At 36.7% G+C, this 26,879-nt stretch overlaps 1 protein-coding gene across 1 annotated transcript; it reads left to right on the top strand.

The window, feature by feature from the left end:
• Positions 1-1,175: 1,175 nt before the first annotated feature.
• Positions 1,176-26,352, top strand: LOC130232962 (cadherin-related family member 5-like). The gene is given in 15 exon segments (XM_056462949.1): positions 1,176-1,367; positions 5,970-6,145; positions 7,063-7,125; positions 9,725-9,814; positions 10,666-10,752; positions 12,367-12,471; positions 12,563-12,748; positions 12,867-12,957; positions 13,362-13,459; positions 19,468-19,674; positions 20,115-20,228; positions 20,619-20,685; positions 25,195-25,352; positions 25,520-25,847; positions 25,850-26,352. Coding segments are annotated over 15 exon segments (2,184 nt in total). The 5' UTR covers positions 1,176-1,195; the 3' UTR covers positions 26,092-26,352.
• The last annotated feature ends 527 nt before the right edge of the window (positions 26,353-26,879 follow it).

Genomic DNA, 26,879 nt, shown 5'->3' with positions numbered 1-26,879 from the left:
AATCATGTACAGTTGAAGTCAGAATTATTAGCCCCCCTTTGATTTTTTCTTTTACAATTATTTCCCAAATGATGTTTAACAGAGCGAGGACATTTTCACAGTTATGTCTGATAATATTTTTTCTTCTAGAGAAAGTCTTATTTGTTTTATTTCACCTAAAATAAAGCAATTTTTTGACAAAACAGATAATTTTGCTGACATTTTAAAATTATAAGGCTGAACGGCATGAAATGCCATCAGTCTAAAGACATTTCCCATATTTCTCTGTTGCAATCAGGATATCGCAATAATTAACTCCTAAAAAACCAAAGTAAAGCAAACACTACCAGAAACATTATCAGACTATGGTATAAATACAGCACTACAACATACAAAAGAGAGAGATCGACTTAGAAAGTCACTTACCTGTTTTGTAATTATTTGATGAGCTGTAGTTTGAAAACACGCTGGGTTTTTCTTCCCTAACAGCTTATTATGCAGTGTCTGTCGCCATCTTGTGGCAGAACGTCAACTGTCTTTGCTCTGCTCAGTATGACAGGCAGATGCATGCCGACATGCTGCATCTCCAAAATTATAAATATTTAAAAAAAGGCACTATCCTTATAAATAGACTGCACAGTTGCAATCTAAACTACATTCTCAACTAAAAAAGCCTCAAAAGTACATTATATTCTTTAACAGCTGCAATATTTGCCAAACTGTAGTGATGTATTGATCTGCTGTCGCTCTATGTGGGCGGGGTAATACACAAGAGTGAAGAGGCTGTACAAGTGTTGTTATTACTGGAATATAGCATGGCTATCAGCCAATCAGATTTAAGAACCGTTAAACAGAAATTGGCAGGAAAAAATACAGGGAGGTTGATTATTCAAAAGGGCTCACAATTGACTGAAACATGACTTTATGTCACACCTCATTTATTTTGATGAATCCAGGTCTGCATTCATGTGATGGTCATTATTTACATTGTCAAAGTCATTTCGGCACATTTCTCATGCCCAGGTTTCACACGGCCTCCCAAACAGCAGTGGAAAACTTGCACTAATACAAAATGAGCCCTGAAAAACAGATGCAAGTATTCGGGTGGGAGGGAGCAGTGCACTGCTGGCAGGCTCTTTAGGCAATATATGACCGTCAGATGAAGTCACAAACATTGCGACTGGAGTTGACTCCCACTCAACGGGCAGCACAGTCAATGCTTTATGTGAAGAAGTACCAACTGGTGCCACGGTCTCATAGTCCTCCATGCTTATTTGTGTGTATCAGAATCTGGGAAATGGACATGACATTTAGCCATAAAACCATATCTTTAATCTTTGGCTGTTTATTTGCGTCAATCCTTCCAAAAATCTGCTCTACTGATAAAAGTAAGTAACTTTTGTTTCACGCTGATGGAGGTATTTGTCATCAGCAATGTTATTATGTTGGTGCGACATGTGTCAGTCTCTCTTAGTGGGTTTTTCATATGATGTCAGTTATTTCAGCTCAGACAGTGACAATGGGAACGCCATGTCTGTTTGTTGTCATTGTCTATAGACGACCTCAAGAATGTAGAGCTTCAAAATGATCTAGATGCTTAAAATGCTTTCCTACACAAACTGTTGTAACTCCAAATGTACTTTTAATGTGCTGTAAATTTTACACAAAACTGTCAAAAACTGCATGCATAAAATATCTGTTAATTAACAGTTACCGTATTTTGTGCAAGTGTTTTCCATTAATTTACTGTCATGAACTACATTATAGGAAGTGTATCTATGCTCTGTTGACTTTTGATGTTGATAATTCAACTCTACAGTTAAACAAAGTGACTTTTATTAACATTTTAGTAGTTCGAAATAATATAATGTGCTGTATGAGAAATAATGTATAAAGAAATGGGACTGTAAACTAACAAAAAATGTAACTGGCAGTTTATTACAAGGTTTTTGTAGCATTATACAACACCAACCAAAACAATATATCACTTTAAATGAATAAAAGTGTTATTAAGACTCACTTTTTTGAACTTTTCACAATTAAAAGTTGTTGGCAGAAAGATCAAGATCCCATAATGCAATTCAAATGCATAAATAAACAAATTGAATCACAAAATACAGAAAACTGCTAATTTACAATTTTTTTACAGTGTATATTGGACATTAGTTGAAATTATCATTATTTTATGTTTTTTTAGGTGTCATTTAGACAATCTGTTGACTTTTAGCTTGCAAGTGTGTGAATTACACTCTATTGGGGGTCAATTTCATTTACAGTAAATACATTTTTTTAGGTGGTGTTAGTTTGTGTAATACATGCTGTATTCATACTTCAGTGAGCCATATATTTCATTTAGTTACATCAAATTTATTAACCAAACTTATTAATGTTTTCAGTGTTTTGAGGAATATTGAGTGCATTCTGACCTACAGAAACCCGATTGGTAGATGTGTGATGCTCAAAGACAATCTATTTCTCATATAAAATAAACATAGGAATAGGAAGTTTGCATTCCTGCATCAATAAATGGATGAAAGATTGCATTTACTATTTTACAGTCCAAATGTGAGCATGGCTGTCTTAAAATACAATCTATGGGTCTAATTTTCCTATACTTTTAGGCTATATGTAGAACTAAAACAACTGTTTTAAAATAAAAGTGTCTTGTGAACACTTACTCTAACTCTAGATTAGGGGTGACCAAACTTTGGTCACACTTTATTTTGAAGGTCCGTTTGTTGAATTTAAGTTACATTGCCACTAATTCTCATTAGATTATAAGTAGACTGTTAGGTTGGGGTTATGGTTGGGGTTAGGGTTAGTGTAAGTTGACATGTACTTGCAGTTTCTTATAGTCAGTTCAATGTCTGGTGAAAGAGCAGTGTCAACAGATATTAAGCAGACAGTCTACTAACACTCAAATGGACCATCAAAATAAAGTGTTACCCAAACTTTTTCTAATAAAGGGCCAAAAACCAAATTTGATTGAGGGCTGTGGGTCGAATATATACCAAACCATATTACATTTGCCAAGGGGAATTTCCTCATTTATTTGGTAATATTTAAATAAAACTAGGAAATGTTGCTTTAAATCATATTAACTAACTTAGTATTATTTACATTTTTTAATGAATTTATTACTATAAAAACATAAACAATTCCATAACACAATGGAGTTCAATGCTGAATACACTATAGTCGAGCTACTCCTGCCTGCACCTTGATTTGCTTGCAGATGACTTGTGCATTGTCTTCTATCTGTCAATTGACAGTACTTACATTTTAAAAGTCTAATTCATTTACTGTACAACATTTATTAAATCATTTAACTTCAGGTCATTTTTTTTAGTAGGTCAGCGATAAAACGAAGAAACAAAAGGTTATGTTAAAATCGAAATGACGATCTCTGTCAAAGGCATTCGCTCAAACCCTCTTCATCAATCTCATCCAGTTTTCAGATGGAATGGTGGGCCAAGTCAAAGGTTATCATGAACCAACTTTGGCCCGCAGGCCCTACTTTGGCCATCTAGATAGATCTGCCAGTTCCAGACTGCTGCTGAATATTTTCAAGCGTGGTATAGTGGGCATGATAACGCATTGATAATGGTATGAACCAGGTGTGGTCAAATGTATATTTATGTTTTCTGTTATAATAATAATTAATATTATTATTTAAGATACACATCAGAGCAAACTACATCTCAATAATTAAAGGGATGACCCCCTCACATCTTGTTTTGACATTGTGTCAATTCAAACCCCCTGTAATTCACACACTACAAGTTACAAGTGAACTATGATAATTGTTTGAGTGAGTCTATCAGTAGGCTGTATGCTAGTAGAATAAGCAAACAAACTAATACTAATAAATGTTTGTGAAATTTAAATTAAATCATTAGCAGGTAATAAGAACAATCATACTTCAAAGTTAATTATTAGACTGTAAAAAAATTATCCCACTTTTGGCCTAACTCCTATGTGCTACATCAAAAAAAAAAAAAATAAATAAAATAATAATAATAATAATATATATATATATATATATATATATATATATATATATATATATATATATATATATATATATATATATATATATATATATATATATATAGTATTGTATTGTATTGCACAACATACAGTATATGCTGCTAATGAGGTGGGATATATGGTAATGTTAGGTCATTACATAATCATTACATGCAGATCATTTAAAAATATAAGTACACTGTAAATACATGCATGGACATAAAGTGTGTATTGTACTGAATGATTAGCCTAATTTAAATGATATAAATTAATTTACATTTATATAGTGTAAGTGCATGCAGTATTCAACATTTTTGAAGTGGATCAAAACCTTAAAATTGTCCTTAAATATTGAACAACACCCATTCTTGCTTTGGCACAATTTTGAAAAACAGTTTTGCTCCACTTCAAATGTAAACTACTGTATACAGAAGTGCATAATAGTTAAGGCAATTTAATAGAAAGTGGGACCAAAAAGGTTAATTAACAGTTTCCAATAGTTTGAGAGTATTTAATTTCATTTTCAAATTGCATTGTGAGAATTTAATGTTTACTCTTTTGATGGTGAACTTTTAAACAAAGTGACTTAAAGGGATAGTTCACCCAAAACTGAAAACTCTGTCATCAATTACTCACAAGTCACTTGTCACAAACATGTTTGAGTTTCTTTCTTCTGTTGAACATAAAGGAGTTTTTTTTTTATGTTGGAAACCTGTAACTATTGACTTACATGTTATTAGCTTTTTCTACTATGGAAGTAAATGCTTGCAGGTTTCTTAAATTAAAAAAAAAAATCTTCTTTTGTCTTCAAAAGAAATGGAAGCTCATAAAGATATTGAATCCCTATAGTGAGTGAATGGTGAGTAAATTCTCCATTTTGGGGGGTGAACTATTACTTTAAATTGACTTTTTAGTAAACAGTATATTGTTGAGTTGGTCATGTAAATAAATTAGGATGTGATATTGGTGAAACAGAGCTATAGAAATCTGAAAGCATGGAATATCTGACTGAAAATGTTTTTTTGAATTGTTGCAAACAATTTTTACTGTATGTGTTGAATTTAAAATAACAAATTAAATTTAGTAATGTGCAACTTAATTTTTAAAGTTTAAATTCAGCCCAAATAAATTGTTTACAACCACTTACCTTAAACAAATTTAGTAGATCCAAGGAATCATCTTTGAATATTTTTTCAGTGTAATTACGTATTTATCTGTAAATAAAATGAATTACTCTGAATGAAAATATTCCTTAAAAGACTTTTAATGAATTTTTGAAGACGCACTGTCAGTATTATATATATATATATATATATATATATATATATATATATATATATATATATATATATATATATATATATATATATATATATATATATATATATATATATATATATATATTAAAAAACACACACAAATGGATATTTCACTAAAGACATATACTGTAGGCCTACCTATTAGTGGCTAATCCAGAGGCCAATAACTTTAAAGTGGTTTTTCAGTTTTTCAAGAGCTGTGTAATATTTGTCATACAATATAAATATTATTTAATCTTAAGTATTAGTATAGTCAATAAAAGTCACTTTGTTAAACTTTTCAACCTCAAAGTGATACCCAAAAAGCATGTTACAAAGGTAAATTTATATTTATTTATTTATTTATTTATTTATTTATTTATTTATTTATTTATTTATTTATTTATTTATTTATTTATTTATTTATTTATTTATTTATTTATTTATTCATTCATTTATATTTATATATTTATTGCCACAGCAGAATTAACTTAAATGATATACAGGATATACCTAAATGAGACCACTAAAATACAGTGTAGCCAAAACATTATTAGACTCCGATTCAGAAACCATTACTGAAATCACTAAACTGAAAAAAAAATATAACATGTGAATGGAATATTGCTAGAAAAAATTGTGAATATTGTTTTCTCTCTGCAGTTTGTACAGTCCCCTCAGAGCCAGTGACAATTAAAGAGAACAACACGGCAGATATTGTTGTTGTCCATATTAACACAACAACAAAAGATGTAACACTGAACCTCACAGAGAATCCTGGGAATGCCTTCCAGCTGAGGGGTTCAGAACTGATAGCAAAGAAAGGCCTGGATTTCGAAGTATGTTTTTTTCATGACTTCATAATGTGTTTAAATGAATCCATGGACACTATTCTAATATGAACTGCTTTGGAATTGTTAATCAGTAGAGTGAGGGGTTTTGCACAAAAGTAAAAAATAAGAAATTAAGCTGGGATTTTGAGGCTATCCTGGCCGAATTTAGCATTGACTGAGTTGAATGAAAGCAGGCTAAATTAAGCTAAATTAAGTATGGAAATTTATTCTTTGCAGCTAGCCTGCTCATGAACACCCTAACAATCAGGATAAGATTAATCCTAGTGATTTATCTGTGAGTTTTGTTGTCAATGCTACATAAAATGAATGTGTTTTACAATTATTCAAAACTCTTGGCTATTTACATATATTTTCAAATTATTATAAATAAAAATAAGTATGTTTATTTATATTAGCAATCATTTTATATGTGTTTCTATACATATAATGATCATATAAATGATTAAATAAAATAGATAAAATAAAATCATTAAATTATTCAGAACGCAGATAGAACCTTATAATTCCAAGGTGACGAAACGTTGCTTATGTGCACTTATCCTGGCTATCTACACCAGGCTAGACATAGTGGCTCATTTTCATCCTGGATCAGCAAACGTGCAACGGACTAAGCCAGAAGGACCCGATTAAACTAGGTCAAGCTGTGCTTTTTTCATTATCCTGGCTTTCTTGATTCAACTTTTGTGCAAGATTCTTCTGTTGGTGGACTAAATTGAACCAGGATCAAACTGGCTGCCATCTTGACCATCTTAAAGGGATAGTTCACCCAAAAAATTAAAATCAATTACTCATTATTTTGGGGTATTATCCTTTTAAGCTGAAATGATTTAACACTGGATTACCGATGCACATTCACAATAAAAGATTATAGCGGTTTGATTCTTACTTTAACCATTTCCCAGACACTTTCAGGTCATGAAGAGCTGACTGTCCAAGTTCGATGTAACAAAACTGGCTATAGAAGCGTAAGTTACTCATGAGTCAATTTACAGTTCATTAAATTCTATGTGGATGAATGTACTGTACATTAAACAGTTCTCAAAAATATCATTGCCTTACTAAAAGTCAATTAAACTAACTAATCAATTTTTATATATGTTATACATTGCTGAAAACAGTCATATTAATCATAAATTGCAACAAATGCTCATTTTGAAACGTAGCCCTATATACAAGTAAATTTCGTCCTTATAACGAATGCTACGGGGCATCGTTCCTTTTTGCGCTAGCAGCTGACCGATTACCTCTGTATGGACGGCTTTCCCGCTGTTACCAGTTTGTCCAGTGGCTAGCAACACATGCCGGTGGACACAGAGAGGAGTTGACCATTATGACAGAGTTCGAGTCCAGTGAAGAACGGTTCCAGAAAACAGATTAACCAAAAAAATTTTTGGAGATCGCAAATCTCTCGTGTAACGTCATCATCAACTGCCAAAGTTCAGTTCCAATACTCAAGACCGCAAGAACGGAGGACGAGTAAAACTTCCCGGATGTGTTCTTGATATCGAGGACACACAGATGCAGACTTGAGCACCAATCTCGCTCTAGAAAGTCATTGCGACTGGAGGTGGAAAGCGCAGCATTTTATTTAGATTTATTATTAAAGTTCAGAGATATCACTTATTTACCTCAGGAGTTTCTCTGAATGAAACGGTAAAAGTAAACATTACCATGGACATCTTAATAAAGGAATAAACACGTTAAGGATGTTTATTTGCTGAAATTCATATTAAATTCGTGTTTTATTTATATTGTGCAATGTATATTTATAATGTTTTTAGCATAGTATATATTTTGAAAAGGGGAAAAACAGTAAATCGTTGTATGAATGCTGTAATGTTTAAATAGTTTTCCATTAAAAAAAATGTGTGAAAAGTCAGTGCAATAGCATAGTGGTTAGCGCGCAGACATATGGTGCAGTAGCCCATCAGGATGTTCCGAGTTCGAATCCCGGCTCGAGGACATTTCCCTACCCCCTCACTCTCTCTCTCCAACTTCGCTTCTTGTCTCAATACTATCCTATCTATTAAAGGCCAAAAATAAATCTTTAAAAAAAAATGCGTGAAGGTCATGTGACCATCAGGAAGAACACAGCATCTCATTTCTCAAAGGACGTGTTCTCTCTGTTCTCGTGGTCTGCCGAGTTTGTTCTTCCGAGGACACCTGGCAAGACCGGTCTCCACAAGAACGCAAATACGTTCTCTGCGTTCTTGGAATTGAGAAACAGCCACGATTCGCCCCTGCCTAGATTGTGTGTGCCGGAAAAGTCTGCGGGTGTGCAGCTAAATATATCTCAAAAAAGTAGCTCCTGGGACATATTTCATGATCTCCAGAAATATATAGCAGTGCGTTTTCAGAATGAGTCTGGGTTGAATTTTTTATGTGCTTTTTCCATTGTCAACAACAGAAAATAAAATGCTTGACTGGCATTTCTGAAGTGTTTCTTACTTTTTCTGAAGCAAAAGTAATTCAGTGAAAATGTGCTCATAGGGCAACTCACGTTTACTCACTTTTTCAAGTAAAGTAACTAATCACTTTTTATATATGCTATACATTGCTGAAAACAGTAATATTAATCATAAATTGAAACATATGCTCATTTTGAAAATGTAGCCCTATACACATTTCTGGAAATTGTGAATAATAAAACTAGAAGTACATATGGCTGCATTTTGTCTTTATAACGAACGGTACGGGGCACCGTTCCTTTTCACGCCAGCAACTAATCGATTACCTCTGTATGGACGGCTTTCCCGCTGTTACCAGTTTGTCCAGTGGCTAGCCACACATGCCGGCGGACTTGAGATGCAGAGAGGAGTTGACCATGACGAGAGAGTTTGAGTCGTGAAGAACAGTTCAAGAAAACAGATTAGCCAAAAACAGAAGCCAAAAATAAAACAAACAAGTAAACAACATAGTGAGAATGTGGTTAAATCTGACCAAATGGTGAAAATCAGGCTGCCAAAAGGGCTTTTCATTTTCTGTATTTGCTTTTGGGTTTAGGGAAGTGGGTGGGCGGATCAATTGGCGCTTTTGAAAACACAATTGGTTGGGATTAGGGAAGGAGGAACGTTGAGTCAGTCAGTCAGTCAGTCAACAGCAGCCTCTGGTGGATTCATGTGAGATGGACATACACGAATGGCATTCGGGAAAGAAATTTGAAATCTCAAAAAGCGTACACAGCGGCCTCTGGTGGATTCAAAAATGTAGCTCCTGGGGTAGCTTAGGGCTACGTTTTCAGAATGAGCCTGGGTTGATAAATTTAGGAAGTTGATGTTATTTTTTCTTTTTCATTCACAATTTTATTTTATTTTATTTTTATAGCAATATTATTTTCAGTTTGATCTTTAAAGAAACTGACTTCCATAACATTCAGAAAAAGATTGACAGTAATAACTAGAGAAATCCGCTGTTGTGAGAAAAGCTTTAGCAATTTCCATTCATTTACAGATGCCAGTCTTATCTAAATCACTGTTATGTTGAGGATTGTTATAGTAGTTATTTTAAAGCTGTAGTCAGCTATGCTTGCAGTTTTTTGTATTTATTTCTATATTTTATCTGCAGATCACCTTGACTGTGATTGTTCATGTTGCAAATATCAATGACAACCCTCCATCATTTGGTCAGCGCGAGTACACACTTGACATAAATGAGGTGAGAATATATTCATTTTCCTTAACGTTAAAAATAAAAATTAAAGATATAATTATGATTTTTCTCAGTTGGGAATGTTTTGGTATTTTATAGTAAGCAGCTTTGTACATTAAACAAAAGTCTAATCAATCAAAATTAACAAATACGTTAAGGATGTTTATTTGCTGAAATTCATATTAAATTCGTGTTTTATTTATATTGTGCAATGTATATTTATAATGTTTTTAGCATAGTATATATTTTGAAAAGGGGAAAAACAGTAAATCGTTGTATGAATGCTGTAATGTTTAAATAGTTTTCCATTAAAAAAATGTGTGAAAAGTCAGTGCAATAGCATAGTGGTTAGCGCGCAGACATATGGTGCAGTAGCCCATCAGGATGTTCCGAGTTCGAATCCCGGCTCGAGGACATTTCCCTACCCCCTCACTCTCTCTCTCCAACTTCGCTTCTTGTCTCAATACTATCCTATCTATTAAAGGCAGTCTAATAGAGAATATATTCATTTTCCTTAACGTTAAAAATAAAAATTAAAGATATAATTATGATTTTTCTCAGTTGGGAATGTTTTGGTATTTTATAGTAAGCAGCTTTGTACATTAAACAAAAGTCTAATCAATCAAAATTAACAAATATTCTGGAGTAAATTCAGGATTAGCTAAGAAACAGAGCCATGTCTGTTTATGAATGTTTTTGTAGGACCAGAAAAGTGTTGATCCAGGTACATGTTCTTTTTGGCAAAACTGCAGCTACATACATCATAATTAAGGCAGCCAACAGTTCCAGACTTACTGTACCTTGAAAGATGCTGTCATTCCTGTTTATAAATGTTTCATTTTGTGTGTATTGCCCAGCTTACACCAGTTAATACCAGCATCGCCCTGATTGAAGCAACAGATGATGATTCTGAAGTTCTCTATTATTCTTTGGAACCTACTGTGGTAGGTAACCAGATCCTTTATAATATATCATATGAATATTTCAACAAAGATAAGTCTGCCATCATTGTTCCAAAGCAGCAATCATTGCAAGATAAATTTTGATTTAGTTTTAAAACAACTAAAGTACTGTACAGAAATCAACTAACTGTTAGCACACACTGAAAAAAAGGATTAATTAGATTTACTAATTTACTGTAAGGTAAGTGGTTGTAAACAATGTATATGGGCTTAATTTAAGCAAACAAATAACATTTTGTAATGTTCAATTTAATTTGTTTGTTTAAATTAATCTTATCAATTGTTTGCAACAATTAGCAATTTACCATTTTTTTTCAGTGAAGTAAAACGACAGAAACATTAAAATATACTAAATGTGACTAATGTGACTTTTTAAATATGATTCACTAACCCTCTTATTATTCTAAACTAATATGATTTAATTGCCCTCATCTTCATTCACTCAAAATCTTAGCTTGGCTAGAAGTTTAAGTTCATAATCACATATGGTACACACAGCCCCTATGAATTGAGTGGTTTAACCTGTTTTCTGAAAAAAAAACAAATCCTCTACAAATGCTAAACAAATGCTGTAAATAATATAAAAGTTACAATATGTAATAAAAAAAATGTCAGAAAACACTAGAACAATGTTATGTCTTTAGCTGACTTATGTAGTTTATCAGACGTGCTTTGAAGAGTGTTCATAGAGAATTCAAGCCATTTTAATTACAGTGACAAAGACCTTGTCCTAATGATGTTTAACACCTTCGATTTATGGTTTGGTTTTATATTCGAGTGGAAAAAATGGAAGTGGTGGACTGTGGCATAATAAAAGCTCCAATGCTGCTTGAGTGCTGTGTTGCATTCATACAGTATCTTTTACTCTGCTTCATACTACCATGATGATAAGTGTTGAACACGATCTCTGCAGGAGTTCCCTGGGACGTAAGATGTAAAACACCTGTCCTATCACAATAAAGGCAAAATCACCAAGAAATAGATCTAAAAATGTTAAATTGGTTCATCATATTAGGTAGCAGTGTCTCTTTAGAATGTTTAGATTAAAGCATGTGACTGTGTTACATCACTTTTTGAAGTGGTGAATGGAGTGAATTGTGTTGAACACAAAATTTTTTACATAAATAATTTCAGTGGAAGGACAGATATTAATTTCTTCATTTTTAATTTCTTCTAGTCTTATAGATGTTTTATGGTACATTCAACTATGGTCATTCAAGATGTAATGTTAACCCGCCAATCACTTTTGTGTTTAATAGATGTCTTATATATACAGTATGTAAACACAGACATCACTGATAAAACAATGCTAAATTTCAGCTGTCAGTGAAAATCTAATAAACGTCTAATAATAATCTATTTTTAGACCATTGTTAGATGTCTATTAGATATAGCCTTGTTTTATTCAAGACATACATGTTTAGATCTCAGTTAGATGTATATTAGGCTTGTTTAAACACAATGCTTGTTGGGAGTGATGAACAATTCCTTTGGCTTTAATGTTCAATGGCATCGTCTTCAGAAATCAATATGTGTGAACGACATAATTCTCATATTTGCTTGATCTTCTCTTATAACATGAAGGATTTTTTACAGAACAGATACTTCAGACTTGAGACCATATATACACCAAACATCCTTGTGAACAAGGTTTTAGATTATGATGTCATCCAGCAGGTGAAGCTGATCTTGTATGTGCAGGTATGTGAATTTGTTTAATTTGAATTGTTAGAAATGTTAGACATTCTTGCTCATTGCTTTGTGTAACACAAACAAGTCTTGCCTCTAACAGGATACTCCACTACAGTCACAACCTAGCGAACGTTCCTTCACAGCTACAACAACCATCACTGTCAATATTAAAGACATTGACAACCGTCCTCCTTGGTTTCAACCATGCACAAAAGTTACTGTTGGAAATGCCAAAATCTGCCTGAGCCTGGGGTACAGGGGAAGGGTTAACCTAACAGAGAAACAGGTACAATAAATGTTTTCTTTATTACCTTTCAAATAACGGATATACATAATATATGGCATCCTGTTTTTGTTTTTTAATTGTACATCCAAACATAAGCATACATACTGTGTATTTCCAGGATGGAGCCTTGCAATTGCAGCCAGGTCCAGTGTATGCAAGAGATGGAGACAGAAGCAGAAATGAAGAGATAAGCTATAAAATTGTTCGGGGTATTAATACATTTAAGAGTTTTTAACAACTTTAGCCTAAACTGCACACAATATCATTTCTTTGGGATAATATGACTATACGATAAAAATGCATTTGTTAAGACCTTAGATAAAGAATAAAAATAAAAATATTCTGGGTTTGCAAAATAAAATGAAATTACAAAAACATAATTTTGTGGTGAGCCAACACTTTAACTTTAACACATTAAGTAGCTACATTAGTTAATATGAATTAACAATAAACACTTACAAAGCAGTATAAAGTTGCAATGGCTAATAATATTCAATAGACTTCAACACAAACAGTACCCCACCCAGAATCCCAAATAAAAAATATTGGAACAAATGTAATGCTCACTGTTAAGTTATTGTAAAATATTACATTATTCTTTACGATCTCCTAGGAAATGAAGACAACATATTTCAGATTGATGAGAATTCTGGAAACATATCCATGCTGAAACCAGCAGACATAGCAGGTCCTATATCCCTTTTAGTTTTGGTGAGTTTGTTGTTCATATTTTGAAGACTTTGGAAATTTTAGTTTCAACTCTTAAAAAAAAGTTTCACTATTGACATTGATGGTTTCATAACACACATGGAGTCTTTTCATTCCACAAAATATTCTTAGTGGTTAAATTTTTTTTTCTTAAAGGCAGAGATGGGCAGTATTTATGTATTTCAGATACGTATTTCAAATACAAAATATTATTTTGTAATTTGTATTTGATGGGGTACAAATATGTATTTTTAAAATACTGTAAAATACTTTGTAAGAAGTTTACATAATGACATCATCAAAATGTGGCCTCTGATTGGTGTTTTCTCAGTTATTTGCCTAGATTTCAGGTCAGAACACAAAACTGACTGATATTAAAGAAAGTGGTCAATGCTTGGAGTATGGATTGAAATTAAGCACACATAAAGATAATAAGGGACAAATGGCATAGGTATATTTGGAAGCAATTTCACAGTCATTGGAAATAGTATACTGCACAATGCTCCAGTAATATGTAATGGCAGTATAGTGTACAATTTAGCATCAGCATATTTGCTTAGGAAATTAGATGGAATAAAATATCAGTCAAAAAACAGGAATATGGAGCCTTTAGCACATAATCATTCTTAGTCTCAGTGCTGCAGGCGGAAATGCAAAGGAAGTTTAGAAATATAAAAACACCTAAAGATGGTGCACTGGTGTTCACTATAGGGGTAAACTGAGACTCTTCCAGTTAAAGAAGAACTGAAAAACACTTGGTAGAAAGAGTAAACTGCACAGCACAAATAATTGTAGTTTTGGATGGATTGCTGATGTAGATGGCAAGAAAATAAGACAAACAACATTAATATAAGTCCTACAACTTATAAGTACCTACAATACTTTATTGGCTGTTTTCAAAAAATCATGTTTATACATTAAGTATTGAAGATTTCAATTGCAAAAACAATTGTAATAGTATTTTATATTGCAAAAAAAAAAAAATTAAATAACCTCTTCATATATCATCCTTTTAAAATAAAAGACTGTTAATGTTAAAAGATGGTGTCAATTTTACTGGCAACGCAATGGATAGAAACACAATAAAGAGATATAGTGCTATATTCCATGCTATATTTTTGCCCATTCTTGCTTAAAGGGAATAGTTTGCTTAAAAATGGAAATTATGTCATCATTTTCTCACCCTTTACTTGTTTCTAACCTTTATGAGCTTCTTCAGTTGAACACAATGGAAGATATTTTGGAACCCTTTAACCACTTGAGGATGAATAAATGATGATGATGATTTTTTTTTTTTGGATGAACACTTAAAAATATGCGCTTCTTTATCTTTTTATTGATTGATTTATTGATTGATTGATTATATCAGTGGTTCTTAACCACGTTCCTGGAGCCTATCACGTTTTGCATGTCTCCTTAGTCAAGCACATCTGATTCAACTCATCAGCTCATTAGCAAAGACTCCATGGGTGCTTTTCAATATCACGTTTTCTCGTTTCCTTAATCCTCCATTCTCCATTCTACCAAAAACCTATCCAGCCATCTTGCTGGACATCTCAAGACTCTAACTGCACCACGAGGTGGCAAGGATTGAGGAGATCCTTTCTGAGGAGGCGTGAGTGAGCATACACAGGTGGATCCTTTGGGGAAGTGTTTTATTGACTCGATATTCTTTCAAGAGATCACACTTAGCTGATGATTGATTATAATGCGTGTTTGGTATGCTGTCCCGGGACAGAGTCCTGAGCTCAAAAGATCTTTGAGCCCGGGGCTCACTTCCATTTGGGCAGGAGGGGAGTTTGAGCTCAGAAAGGTCTCAAGAACTCCCCCTTTATTTAGAGCTGATAACAGATTCTAAATTGCTATGTAGAGATATACTACTATAGTATATACTATATAATATGACTATAGTGCTAATTTGGATTGATCAATTTACTTATGACACATGTTTTTGGACTGTCAGAAGAAACCGGATAACCCGGGGGAAACCCACGTGAGCATGGGAAGAACATGTAAACTCTGCACTGAAACGACAACTGGCTTGTTAAGGATTTGAACCAGTGATGTTCTTGTTGTGAGTCAACAGTGTTAACCACTGGACCACCATGCCACCCTATAAAGGGAAAGGTGGAGGAGTAGGGGTGAAAGGGGGGATTCTTCAAGGTGAAGATAACTGAGGTAAGAAACACTCCGGTTACTAAAGTAACCCTTGTTCCCCGAGGGGGGTGGGGGGGGGGGGGGGTGGAAATGTTATGTGGAGAATCCACTATGGGGATTTCGTTCAGAAAGCCAATCATCTGAAAGAGTATATAATCGAGCCAATAAAATGCCAATGACTTGGCAGCGTCAGCTTGCGCAGCTGATGCTCGTTGCAATCAATTTGGCAATATAAGCACAGCGACAGCAAGGTGAGGCATCCTTTTGTAGCTAAAGAGACTTAAACTCACAGCTAAGGGGCAATCATTATGGCGATGGAACATAGCATTTCCGTTCCCCCCCTCTGGGAAGGAGGGTTACTTTAGTAACTGGAGCTTTCCCCTTCAGAAGGGCAATTTCAATGCTTTGTGGAGAAGCCACTATGGGGAAATGTCTGGAAAACGCCATAATGATTGAACCTTACCTTCGCCCCCGATGAGAGGTTTGCCAGGCGAAAGAAAGCGTGAGCGCACCTACATCACCTAGGGGCGCGGTCGTCCAACGTGTTCCCTGGCCCTTACTTATCCCACTTCAACAGAAGATTTACGGATTTAGATATATTTTTCGGGAGCAGCAAAGCGTCTAGATAATACTAGGAATTTAAATATAACAGTACGTTGGGAAAGCGTGCAGTCCCGATAGGGAGGATGCTGCAGAGGCCACCTGCTACCTAAATTGGGAGATATGGTGGCAAGAGAGCATATGGACTAGCCCTGAGAAGGGGGAGGACGCATATGAAATTAAGATGGTTAGTGGTGAGGGAAGACACGGGTCCATCTGTGAGGGGGGACTGCACCGTGGCTGAATAAGCAAATGGGATTGTCTAGTGGGGATTGCGCATAGCAGGCACCTATAGCTAGGAATGCGGGCTGACCAGCGGGCAGACCTACAACATTACAGATCTGTTTAGATATGGCACTTCCCTTTTGCCGACCACCGCAACAGACGAAGAGCTGCTTAGATGATCTAAGCTCTGAGTGCGGTCCAGATAGATTTGCAAAGTGCAAACTGGACAAAGTAATGAAAGGGCTGGGTCTGCCTCCTCTGAAGGCAGTGCTTGCAGGCTCACTACCTGGTCTTTAAATGGTGTGGTAGGAACCTTGGGCACATATCCAGGCTGGGGTCTCAGGACATCGTGAAAGTAGGCCCCCCTGAATTCCAGGCACGAGTCACTGACCGAAAGTGCTTCCAGGTCCCCGACCCTCTTAATCGATGCCAACGCGACCAGCAGAGATGTCTTCAGGGACAGAAATCTTAAAGATACTGAGTCGAGTGGTTCGAAGGGATCTGTACTCAGGCTCGTGAGAATGAGGGTGAGATCCCAAGAGGGCATGAGAGGGGGCGGGGTGAATTAATTCGCCTAGCACCTCTTGAGCAACCGGATGATAAGGTTATGCCTTCCCACGGTGCTGCCAGCCATCATGTCATGGTGAGCGGAGATGGCAGCCACATAAATCTTGAGTGTGGAGGGCGACAGCCTTCTCTCCAGCACATTGAAAGCACATTGATCTGGCAAGTTTGGAGGTCTTCTCTGCGAATAGATATGAATAGATATCCACTTCAGGGCATAGGCGCACCTCCTCTCGGGGGCTCTAGCCTGAGTGATGGTATTAACCACAGGAGTCGGTAGGTTACCTAAGTCTTCCTCGTGTCTAAATACCACACATTCGGGGGAGTGGGAAAGTGCTCTCTCTCTGAGGTTTGGTGAAGTTTTTTAAGCGCCGTTGGAAGAAGAGCCCAGCCCCCAAACGGGGAGAGAGCAAGTTCCCTCTTCTCCAGATGGCCCGCCTCAGGAGAGCTTTGCGGTTCGTTTTACTGGACTTAGTGGCGCCCTGGGGCAGGAAGCGTTGGTTTCCTGCGAGGTGCTCGATGCTGCCACTTGGCCGGAGGCGCAGGCGGGGCGGGGCAGCTCTTGTAGACGGGCGCTCTCGCGACAAGAAGTGGATGTGGATGGTTCGGCGGGGGGAGCGGTTTTACATCCCCGCCGATAGATGACCCTTATCCGACTGCACCGCCGTTAATTACTGGGTGAATCCACCGACGGTGTCGCCGAACAGACCAGCCTGGGATGTGTGGGAGTCAAGAAAGCAAACTTTGTCAACTCCATGCATATCTTTTGCCAGGTTAGCCCAGGGTGGCCCTTCTGGACCAGTAATGTGGCCATCGTCCTTTCCAGGGCACACGCAGTGAACAAGCCTGGGTTGAAACCACCCTCGAGCCGCTGGGCCAGCGTGTGCGCATGGACCCTAGTGTGCAGTGTGGAAGCAGCTTGGCCCACGGCTGTGTGGGAGCTCCGGGAAGGCAGAAGACCAACATGCTTTGGACGGGAGACGAGGCTGACTCCAGCAGAAAGAGGCACCACGTGGGTCCGCAGTGGCACTCTCAATCTGGGGAATCGACTCGTACACCCTGGTTGCTCCACCATCAAGGGTGGTGAGGCAGAGGTGCACGCAGATCGCGCAGAGAAAGGTGCCCTCCAAGACCGTGTGAGCCCACTGTGCACTTCCGGGAAAAAGGGATGGGAGGCTAGAAGGTCTTGCCTTTTTAGCCCTCCACATACCCATCTAGTCGGTCCAGCTGTGGGGCTGGGGGATAAACCATCAGCGGTGGACATCTGAGCCTCGGTGTCATCAAGTGAGAAGGCGGAGCCATCCGAGGACGGAGCGCTTCTCTCACTCAAAGCTTGGATGGAGCGCGTGGAGGAGCGAGAGGTCCGCAAGCCAGAGGGCGACAGATTTACTCCCCCTGTAAACCTCAGATCTGCCCGAGTGCCCAGCCACGGAGCGGGGGACAACAGGGCTGGGTTGCTCTTTTGCAAGAGCGAGCCGCGATCTGAACTGCGCAACAGACATGCCAAAGAACGCCAGGCAAGGGAGAAAACCCAGCTAGACCATCTGCCGCCACGTGTATCAAACTCCGGGACCGGGAGATCGCTCTCGTTCACTCAAAATCGCTGTAGATCAGCAGGAGGAACCCCCATCAACTCTCTCAGAAGGCTGTGAAGTCTCTGAAGCGAAAAGGATGCCTCACCTTGCTCTCGCTGTGCTTATATTGCCAAATTGATTGTAACAAGCATCAGCTGCGCAAGCTGATGCTGCCAACTAATTTGCATTTCATTGGCCCGATTATATACTCTTTCAGACGATTGGCTTTCTGACTCAAATACCCATAGTGGATTCTCCACATAGCATTGAAGTTCCCCTTCCGAAGGGGATTATTTATAGTAAGTTAGGAATCATCTGATTGGTGAATCATGCATTAGTTAATGCGGGACCAGCTGTGATCAATCATAAGCACATGATCCTCCATTGTTAATAATAACAGGGAAAATAAACAAAATACAAACAAATTTAGTGTTTTGTGGAGGTTGAAACTATTAAAGTATAAATAATTATTTATAATATTCAAGAATCCTGACATGCAAGCAAAATCAGTGGTGTACAGTATTCATTAAATGCAATGCTTTGAATTCTTTAAAATGATGCTAAAAGGAAGAGAAGATATATAAATTCACTGAATTTATTTCCTTTGTATTCGCATCTTTTTTCTTGCATCGTTCTCTCAAATCTAAGGCTGTGAGGAAAGGAAGCAAGGAAAAGAAACAAAGATGTATAAATACGAATTGAGAAGTACCCTAGGACCTGAAATGGATGTGAGACAAATAAGACATGCAAAATTTGCAGTGCTGGGGTGGTTCCAGGAACATGGTTGAGAACCATTGAATTATGCACATTTTTTTCAATGTCTACTCTAGTCTTTACCAAAATCACTGCTTTATTTGATAATGGCAACGCTCCTTTATTTGTCCACCACAGGCTTCCCAGTTATTAAACAGAGATCAGTTTGCCACCACTTCAGTCACCATTGATGTAATGAAAAAGAGCAGGAATCCTCCTAGGTTTGAGAAGGAAAGATACGAAGGGTATGTTTACAGTAACTCAGGCCCTGAAAACATGGTGTTAAGGGACAGGACGTCCAACAAACCCTTCAGAGTCAGAGCAAGAGATGAAGATTTCGCAAGTGTAAGTTTGAAAACCACATTTAAAGTGATTATTCTTAGAATTTACTAATCCTCGACTTGTTGCAAAGCTTTTTGAGTTTCTTTTCATATTTTGAAGACTATTTAAAGATATTTTGAAGCATTTTGGAAAACACAATACATTTTATTCTTACGACAGATGTCATGTGCTGCTGGCTTTTAGAACTACCTTTCTTGGGTGAATCATTTTAATATGATCAGTGTTATTAGAGATTTGATTTTAAAGCATTATGTATGCAAATACTGCATGTTCAATTGATTGTAAAGCAACATGACGTCTTGTTGGTTTTGGGAAAAAAAGTTGATACTTACGGTACATTTGCTAGTATGTTCTTCCAGGACCATCAAAATATTATAAATGGACATTAACAATACAGTAATGGTTCATATTATTCTTATAAAATTCCTGCCTTTATTTTTCAGGGAATCAATCCTGACATTAGATATGAAGTGCAGTATAGCAGCTACGTTAATATTACTACAGATGGCTTTATACTTTTGAAAAAAGCAGTTCGGACTGATGCCTTCGCTTTGCAGGCAAGTGATTATATTTTATTGAATCTATTTCAAGAATATTTTAAACACTGAAGTTTTTTGCATGTTCAACCTTTACAAGAGTCCTAATATATGATTATACATGTTAAACATTATTGCATTTTAACAAAACTGTTTTAATATATTTTAATGTATTCCTGTGATCACAAAAATGAATAATATAATTTTAAACATGGTTTAATCAAATTATTAGTGTTTACTTTATTTTTAATTGAAGAATTGCAGCCTTGGTGGATAAGAAAGTTCTTTTAAATTTAAATTTTAATGAATCTTAATTAGTCCAAATCTTTGACAGCAAGTAGGTCCAAAAGACTTGTCGCTTTGTTGCTTAATACTGTCTTGGTTAAGGCTAATTCTTTCTTTAATCTCCAGCTTCGGGCAGTAGATGTTTCTACTGGTGAGTCAGGGACAGCTGCTCTCTCTGTGGCTGTATTACCACGTAAGTTTTCTTACAAAAATGTACCACCTTGTGAAAGGGGCTATATGTAAGGATTTGATATACTATTATCCTCTTTTTGTTGTCAGTGTATGAACAGCTTGTAAGGGAACTTCGCTTTCCTAAATTGTATGAAAGTGTGTTGACTGATTTTTATGTGGCAAAAGGATGAAAATGAAAAAAAAAAAACATTGGCGCGTATGTGAGATCCAGGGAGCCACATTTAAGTTATGTTATATTCTGTGGAACATCAATAATTGCATGATCAATATGCTTTTTTTCTTTAAAAAAAAACTATTTTAAACAGTCATGTCAATGTCAGTCTTACATGGCAAAATCTACAGTCAGATATACACATAATTGACAATAAATAATAGAAAAATCTACTTTACATACAGTATGATGCCAGTGAATTGTATAGTGTATTGTGATCAGATCATTTCTTATGCAAATGTATTTATTTTTTTGTTTAGTGGTGATATAAGTATTGTGAAGAAATTGGGTGACCTATATTTATATATTCATCTAAGCGTCACTCTGGATATTCATTATTAGTATATCACATGCAAAAACATGAGCAGCAAGTAGCTGACTGCAACACACATAATGACCACTGGTGACACTAATAACAAGATATTTTACATATAGCCCCTTAAAGCATTATTTCACCCAAAAATTAACATTTCTGTAATTAATTGCTCACTTTCATGTCGTTTCAACTCTCCGAGACCTTTATTCATCTTCGTAACACAATGAAGTTATTTTAGATGAAATCCAAGTGCTCTCTCATCCTATATAACAGCAATGGTCTTGAAATGTTCAAAGTCCAGAAAAGGTAACCAAAGACATTGTCAAAACATCACTGAATCAACACACGTGATTCAGTGATTCAACTGTAGTCATATAAAGCTCCAAGAACACTTTTTTAAAATGTTTTTTATGTTTTAAGAACTATTTTATGTTTTACGCATCACATTTCCTTTGATCAATACAATGCTTGCATGTTGAGCTTTTATGGGCTCTAATGGCAATATGTCGTACTACCCATAGTAAACATGCAGCCTTGTCACAGAAAAGAAGACATAGGCGAACAAAGTCATTTTTTAAGTGCACAAATGTGTTCTTGGAGCTTTGTATGATTACAGTTGAACCAATCAGCTCACATGGAATGTTTTGACCATTCTTTGGCTCGTTTTCTGGACTCTGAGCGTCTCAGAACCATAGCTGTTATGAAGGATGAGGGAGCTCTCTGATTTGATTTAAAACACTGTTTCTCAACCACGTTCCTGCAGGACCACCAGCACTGCATGTTGTACACTACATGTCTAATTTTTCTGTCATCCCATTTCAGGGCTGTGTCTGAAATTGCATACTTCCTTACTTTATAGTACATTAAAAACAGTATAGGTGCATCCTATATCCCATACTTGTACACCATTCTATGCCATTTTGTAGTATAAATAGTGTAAGTAGAGCGTTCACACTAAAAACTCTAAAAATAAGGAGTGCACTTTAATTACCTGGATGATGCACTTATTCAACCGGTAAAAAGAAGTGTGGAAGGATGGCCGCTTCACACACTCAACGGCCGCTGTTTGGCTTACATAGCAGAAGAAGTGGAGCTTTCGAGTGCTCTTGTTCATGTTCCCGTCTTTCGGATGAGATGATAAACCGAGGTCTTGATTCTCTGTGGTCATTAAAAATCCCAGAATGTCCTTTGAAAAAGAGTAGGGGTTTAACCCTGGCAACCTGGCCAAATTTGCCCACTGGCCTCTGTCCATCATCTCCTAACTATCCCCATATCATAATTGGCTTCATCACTCTGTCTCCTCTCCACCAATCAGCTGGTGTGTGGTGTGCAGTCTGGTGCAATATGGCTGCCGTCGCATCATCCAGGTGGATGCTACACACTGGTGGAGGATGAGGAGATCCCCCCATAGTGTAAAGTGCTTTAAGTGTCTAGAAAAGCGCTATATAAATGTAAGGAATTATTATTATTATTATGTTAGATTACATTATTTTATTTTGGATTGTCAAAGCAAAATTCTCCTACGAGAGTGATTATAGCGCCTCCCGATGATGAATGCGGTTATACTCATTGCAGGTATTATTTGGTAGTTTGGTCATTTATTTCACTAATTTGGCAACCGTCAAACATCATCAGAGAAACGGTTTAAATTTCTGCTTAGTAAAAAAACATTAGTGTTCCATTTGAGATGACACTACATACAAATACTATGCTGTTGACTGTGTAAGTGCATAAGTGCATAGTGTATAGTGTGCTATTTGGGACACAGCTTATGTGAGCCGAGTAGTGTGTCCAAATTCATAGCATTCGAAAAACAGTATGCAAGAAATACTCGAATGACCTACTACATCCGGCAAGATGCGGAAGTTATCATTCGATGAAAGCTACGATATCCCATAATGCCACACGAGAAAACTCATGAATGGAAGTGAAACGACACAACTGATGTGAGTAGGTCACATGATTATGGAAAATGGTGGATGTAGTACATCCGAGTTCCATTCATACTATTAGCTATAGCACATATTTTCTAACGGTCATGTAGTGCTTTCAAATTCAAATGTAGTACATACTCGAGTTTCAGACGCAGCCCAGTGCTGAGTGAAAATTCACATATTATCCATCCTAAATAGTATTTGAAAATAGTAGTATGCCCCAAACCATGGTATGTTGAAAAGAGTATGCAGAGGTTTCCAGATGTGTAGAAGTGTCCATACTCTAACCGCTGATATTGCCCACAATACATTGCACGTTGGACATGAATTTGATTAGAACTGCAAACGTGGGTGAAAAGTGTAAATAAACTACAAATATGGCAAATGGGGGAGACAACTGTCAAGTAGAGACTTCGGTAAACTTGTTTGAATGACTGTTAATTAATATCTTGCCAACTGGAACATGTTTCAATTGCATCTGTGTTATATTTCATCTGCAACAACAATACTGAACTTAAATAAAGATATGTTTGAACATTAACTTCTGAATGTATACTTACCCAAAGACCTGAGGAGATTTCTCTGCATGAAAGACTCACGAATGGCAGATTAACACACAGCTGAATTTGTAATAAGATAGGAAATTAAATATGACAGAAATGTGGATGATGTGTGGATAATTGACAGGGGACATAACTAAGCATCATAACGATCTGTTAACGAGGAAGTAGTTTGTCCCAAAGCTTGAATACTCTTCTGTTACACACTCAAATGTACTTTTCCTTCACAAAAATAACATACTTTTTAGGGCGTAATATAAGTATGTAAATTGGGATGCAGCACAGGTCTTTGGTCTCCTCTAATTAGCTGATGAATTTAATCAGATGTGCTTGTTAAGGAGACATATGCTGCGTCCCAATTTGCATATTTATGCTATGCCCTAAAAGTATGTACTTTTTTGTGTAGGAAAAGTATATACTTTTGAGTGTGTAACAGAAGAGTATGCAAGCTTTGGGACATACTACTTCCTTGTTAACAGATCGTTATGTTGCTTAGTTTTGTCCCCTGTTAATCATCCACACATTCTCCACATTTCTGTCATATTTAATTACAGTACCTACCTTATTGGAGAAGCAGCAGTAGAGTAATATCCTATTCACAATTCTTTCATGCAGAGAAATCTCCTCAGGTCATTGGATAATTATGCATTCAGACATTAATGTCCAAACACGTCTTTATATATGTAACCCCACGGTTCAACACCTCCTAACCCGCTTCAGGCTGGGATCAAACTTGCAACTTTCCACATGGGAGTTGGTTGTTCTACCAAGGAGGCTAAAAACCATGGCCTCTAGCGTCCGTTGCTAGAGCACCTTTAGTGGTCAAAGGAGTAAGGTTTACCTGCACAGCACTTCACTAACTGGCCTGCTACATTTAAGTTCAGTATTGTTGTTGCAGATAAAAAATAACACAGAAAACGCAATTTAAACATGTTCCAATTGGCTAGATATTAATTAACAGTCATATAAGCATCTTTACCGAATCCTCTCTACTTGACGGTTGGTCTCGCATGTCCATCATGTTTGTAGTTTATTTACACTTTTCACTCACGTTTGTAGTTCTAATCAAATTCACGTCCAGCATGCAATGTATTGTGTGCAATATTAGCAGTTAGAGTATGGACGCTTTTACACTTCGAGTTTTTACCGGAAATAGTAAACCATTCGGGAGCCTTTGGCATACTCTTTTCAACATTATGATTTGGAACCTACTAATTCTATTTTCAAATACTCTTTAGGAAGGATAGTATGCAAACTGGAACGGAGCAATAGAAAATGTGCAGAGCTGGTGGTCCTCCATAAATGTGGTTGAGAACCAATGATCAAAAATATCTTAATTTCTTTTCGGAAGTTAAACGAAGGTCTTGAAACAAGATGAGGATGAGTAATTTACAACAGAATTAACATTTTTAGTCGAACTAACCCTTCAGGAGTTCTATCTTTCCAGCATTCAGTCTGCTTAATATCCCTCTACATTTCTGCCATCCAGCAGTGGGCATCCAGTCACAAGACGAGAGCTACCGTGCAGGAGACATGGCTTTGCTGGGCTTTGTAATGGCAGCTGTACTAGTGCTCTGCCTCATTGTGATCGGCTATCTGATATCCCGTGTCAAGAAGGGGAATCCTGACGCATTCAATTTGTCTGAGGTCAGCATCTTCCCATCAAAGCTCAGTGAGTCCAGCTCTGAGTGTCCCCTTTGTAAAAGAACTGACAGTTAAAAAAAAAACATTCCCTAAGAACTCCATAACCATGTACTTCAGCAGGTAATGTGCAGCTCATGAAATTGTGAGATTAACCCTCTGCCCTCATTCAGTGTTTAGGGCCATGCTTGAAGTTTACTCAGCCCCCTAACAGGCCAAGAGATAGCATGCAGTTCACCAATGATGGTTTCTTGAATGAAGGGGACATGGGGAGATCCAGATCCAGGCGTGCTGACCTGAGGGAACGGAGGCTGGATGCGGTTCAAGGGGCGAGGGTTCGAGTGATTCCTCGTGAGAGACAGAGGCACTGCAGCTCCTGCGGATTCCAGGTGCACGCCAACCATTCACACCACAGTCCTGGCGTCCAGGTCAAAGAAAAGCCCAGTAAACATAGGGTCAAATCCATTCTGGCCAAGGAGAGGAGGAAAGATGACAAAAAGACAGTTGGTTCAAAGAGAGCGAGGACTCGTCCGATATCGAGGTGGAGATCATTCCGGACACGATAGGGCTTAAGACTGAAGACAACGAGGAAAGAGTCGAAGGGGATTTTGCTTCCCATCCACCAGAAGACGGTGAAATGGTACTAGGGGAGTTGACCATGTTGAATATACAGGACTCGAGAAGCAGGGAAACAGCCATTACTGATAGCAGAGATGGACTGAACACAGACAGAAGAGACCAGTAAAGTTGCCTTCACACATCAGAGACTGAATTTCCAGCTTAGCTGAAATAATACATGTTTATTCAAATAAAACGTGGTAATTAATGACACCGATATTTATATTTGTCAATGCAGTTTTCCCCGTTGTGTGATATGCAAATCTAATGCTAAACTAATGACATGTGTTTATAATTTAACTGCTCAGAATTTTTGCTTGTTTCATGTTAATATATTGTTGAATACAGTATTTTGTATAATTATGTAAATTATTTGATTATGTGGAAGATATACAGAATAAATTGAATCTGAATCTATTGGGAATGTATCTGCATTTGATGTAGTGTGAATGAATGAAAAACTTAGTTAAGAAATAAATATAAGCTCCTTCACTGATGCATCAGACAGCATTTTATATGAGAAACCTTCAAACCTTGACAAACCAAAGGCTTTTTAAAATGTATTTTATTTTTTGTTAAGTGTATACAAAAGTTGCCTCATGGGCATCTTTTGTGCAGTATATAACTGCATTTCTTAGTGTTTAGAACAACCTTCAAAGATAAATGTGTGGCACCAACTAATACCTACCACTTGAGGGCCCCGTTAGCATGACTCCTGACTGCATTACACCAACACTTCTCTGAGCAAAATAAAAAAGAGTAGTTATCAGGCTGGGCCTAGAGTGTGATGCTTTTCATTATTTGTTCTGGTTGGCTTTGAAAAAACAAACAAACAAACAAAGATTATATGTCAGATAAATAAATCTCTATAAAAATGCATGTCCATGCACCAAAGTGCTTTTATGCATATAGTAC

The sequence above is a fragment of the Danio aesculapii genome, chromosome 7 (genome assembly GCF_903798145.1).
Source record: "Danio aesculapii chromosome 7, fDanAes4.1, whole genome shotgun sequence".
In the NCBI taxonomy this organism is placed as follows: domain Eukaryota; kingdom Metazoa; phylum Chordata; class Actinopteri; order Cypriniformes; family Danionidae; genus Danio; species Danio aesculapii.
The sequence above is the reverse complement of the archived record's forward strand: the minus strand, read 5'-3'. Positions and strand labels throughout refer to the sequence as shown.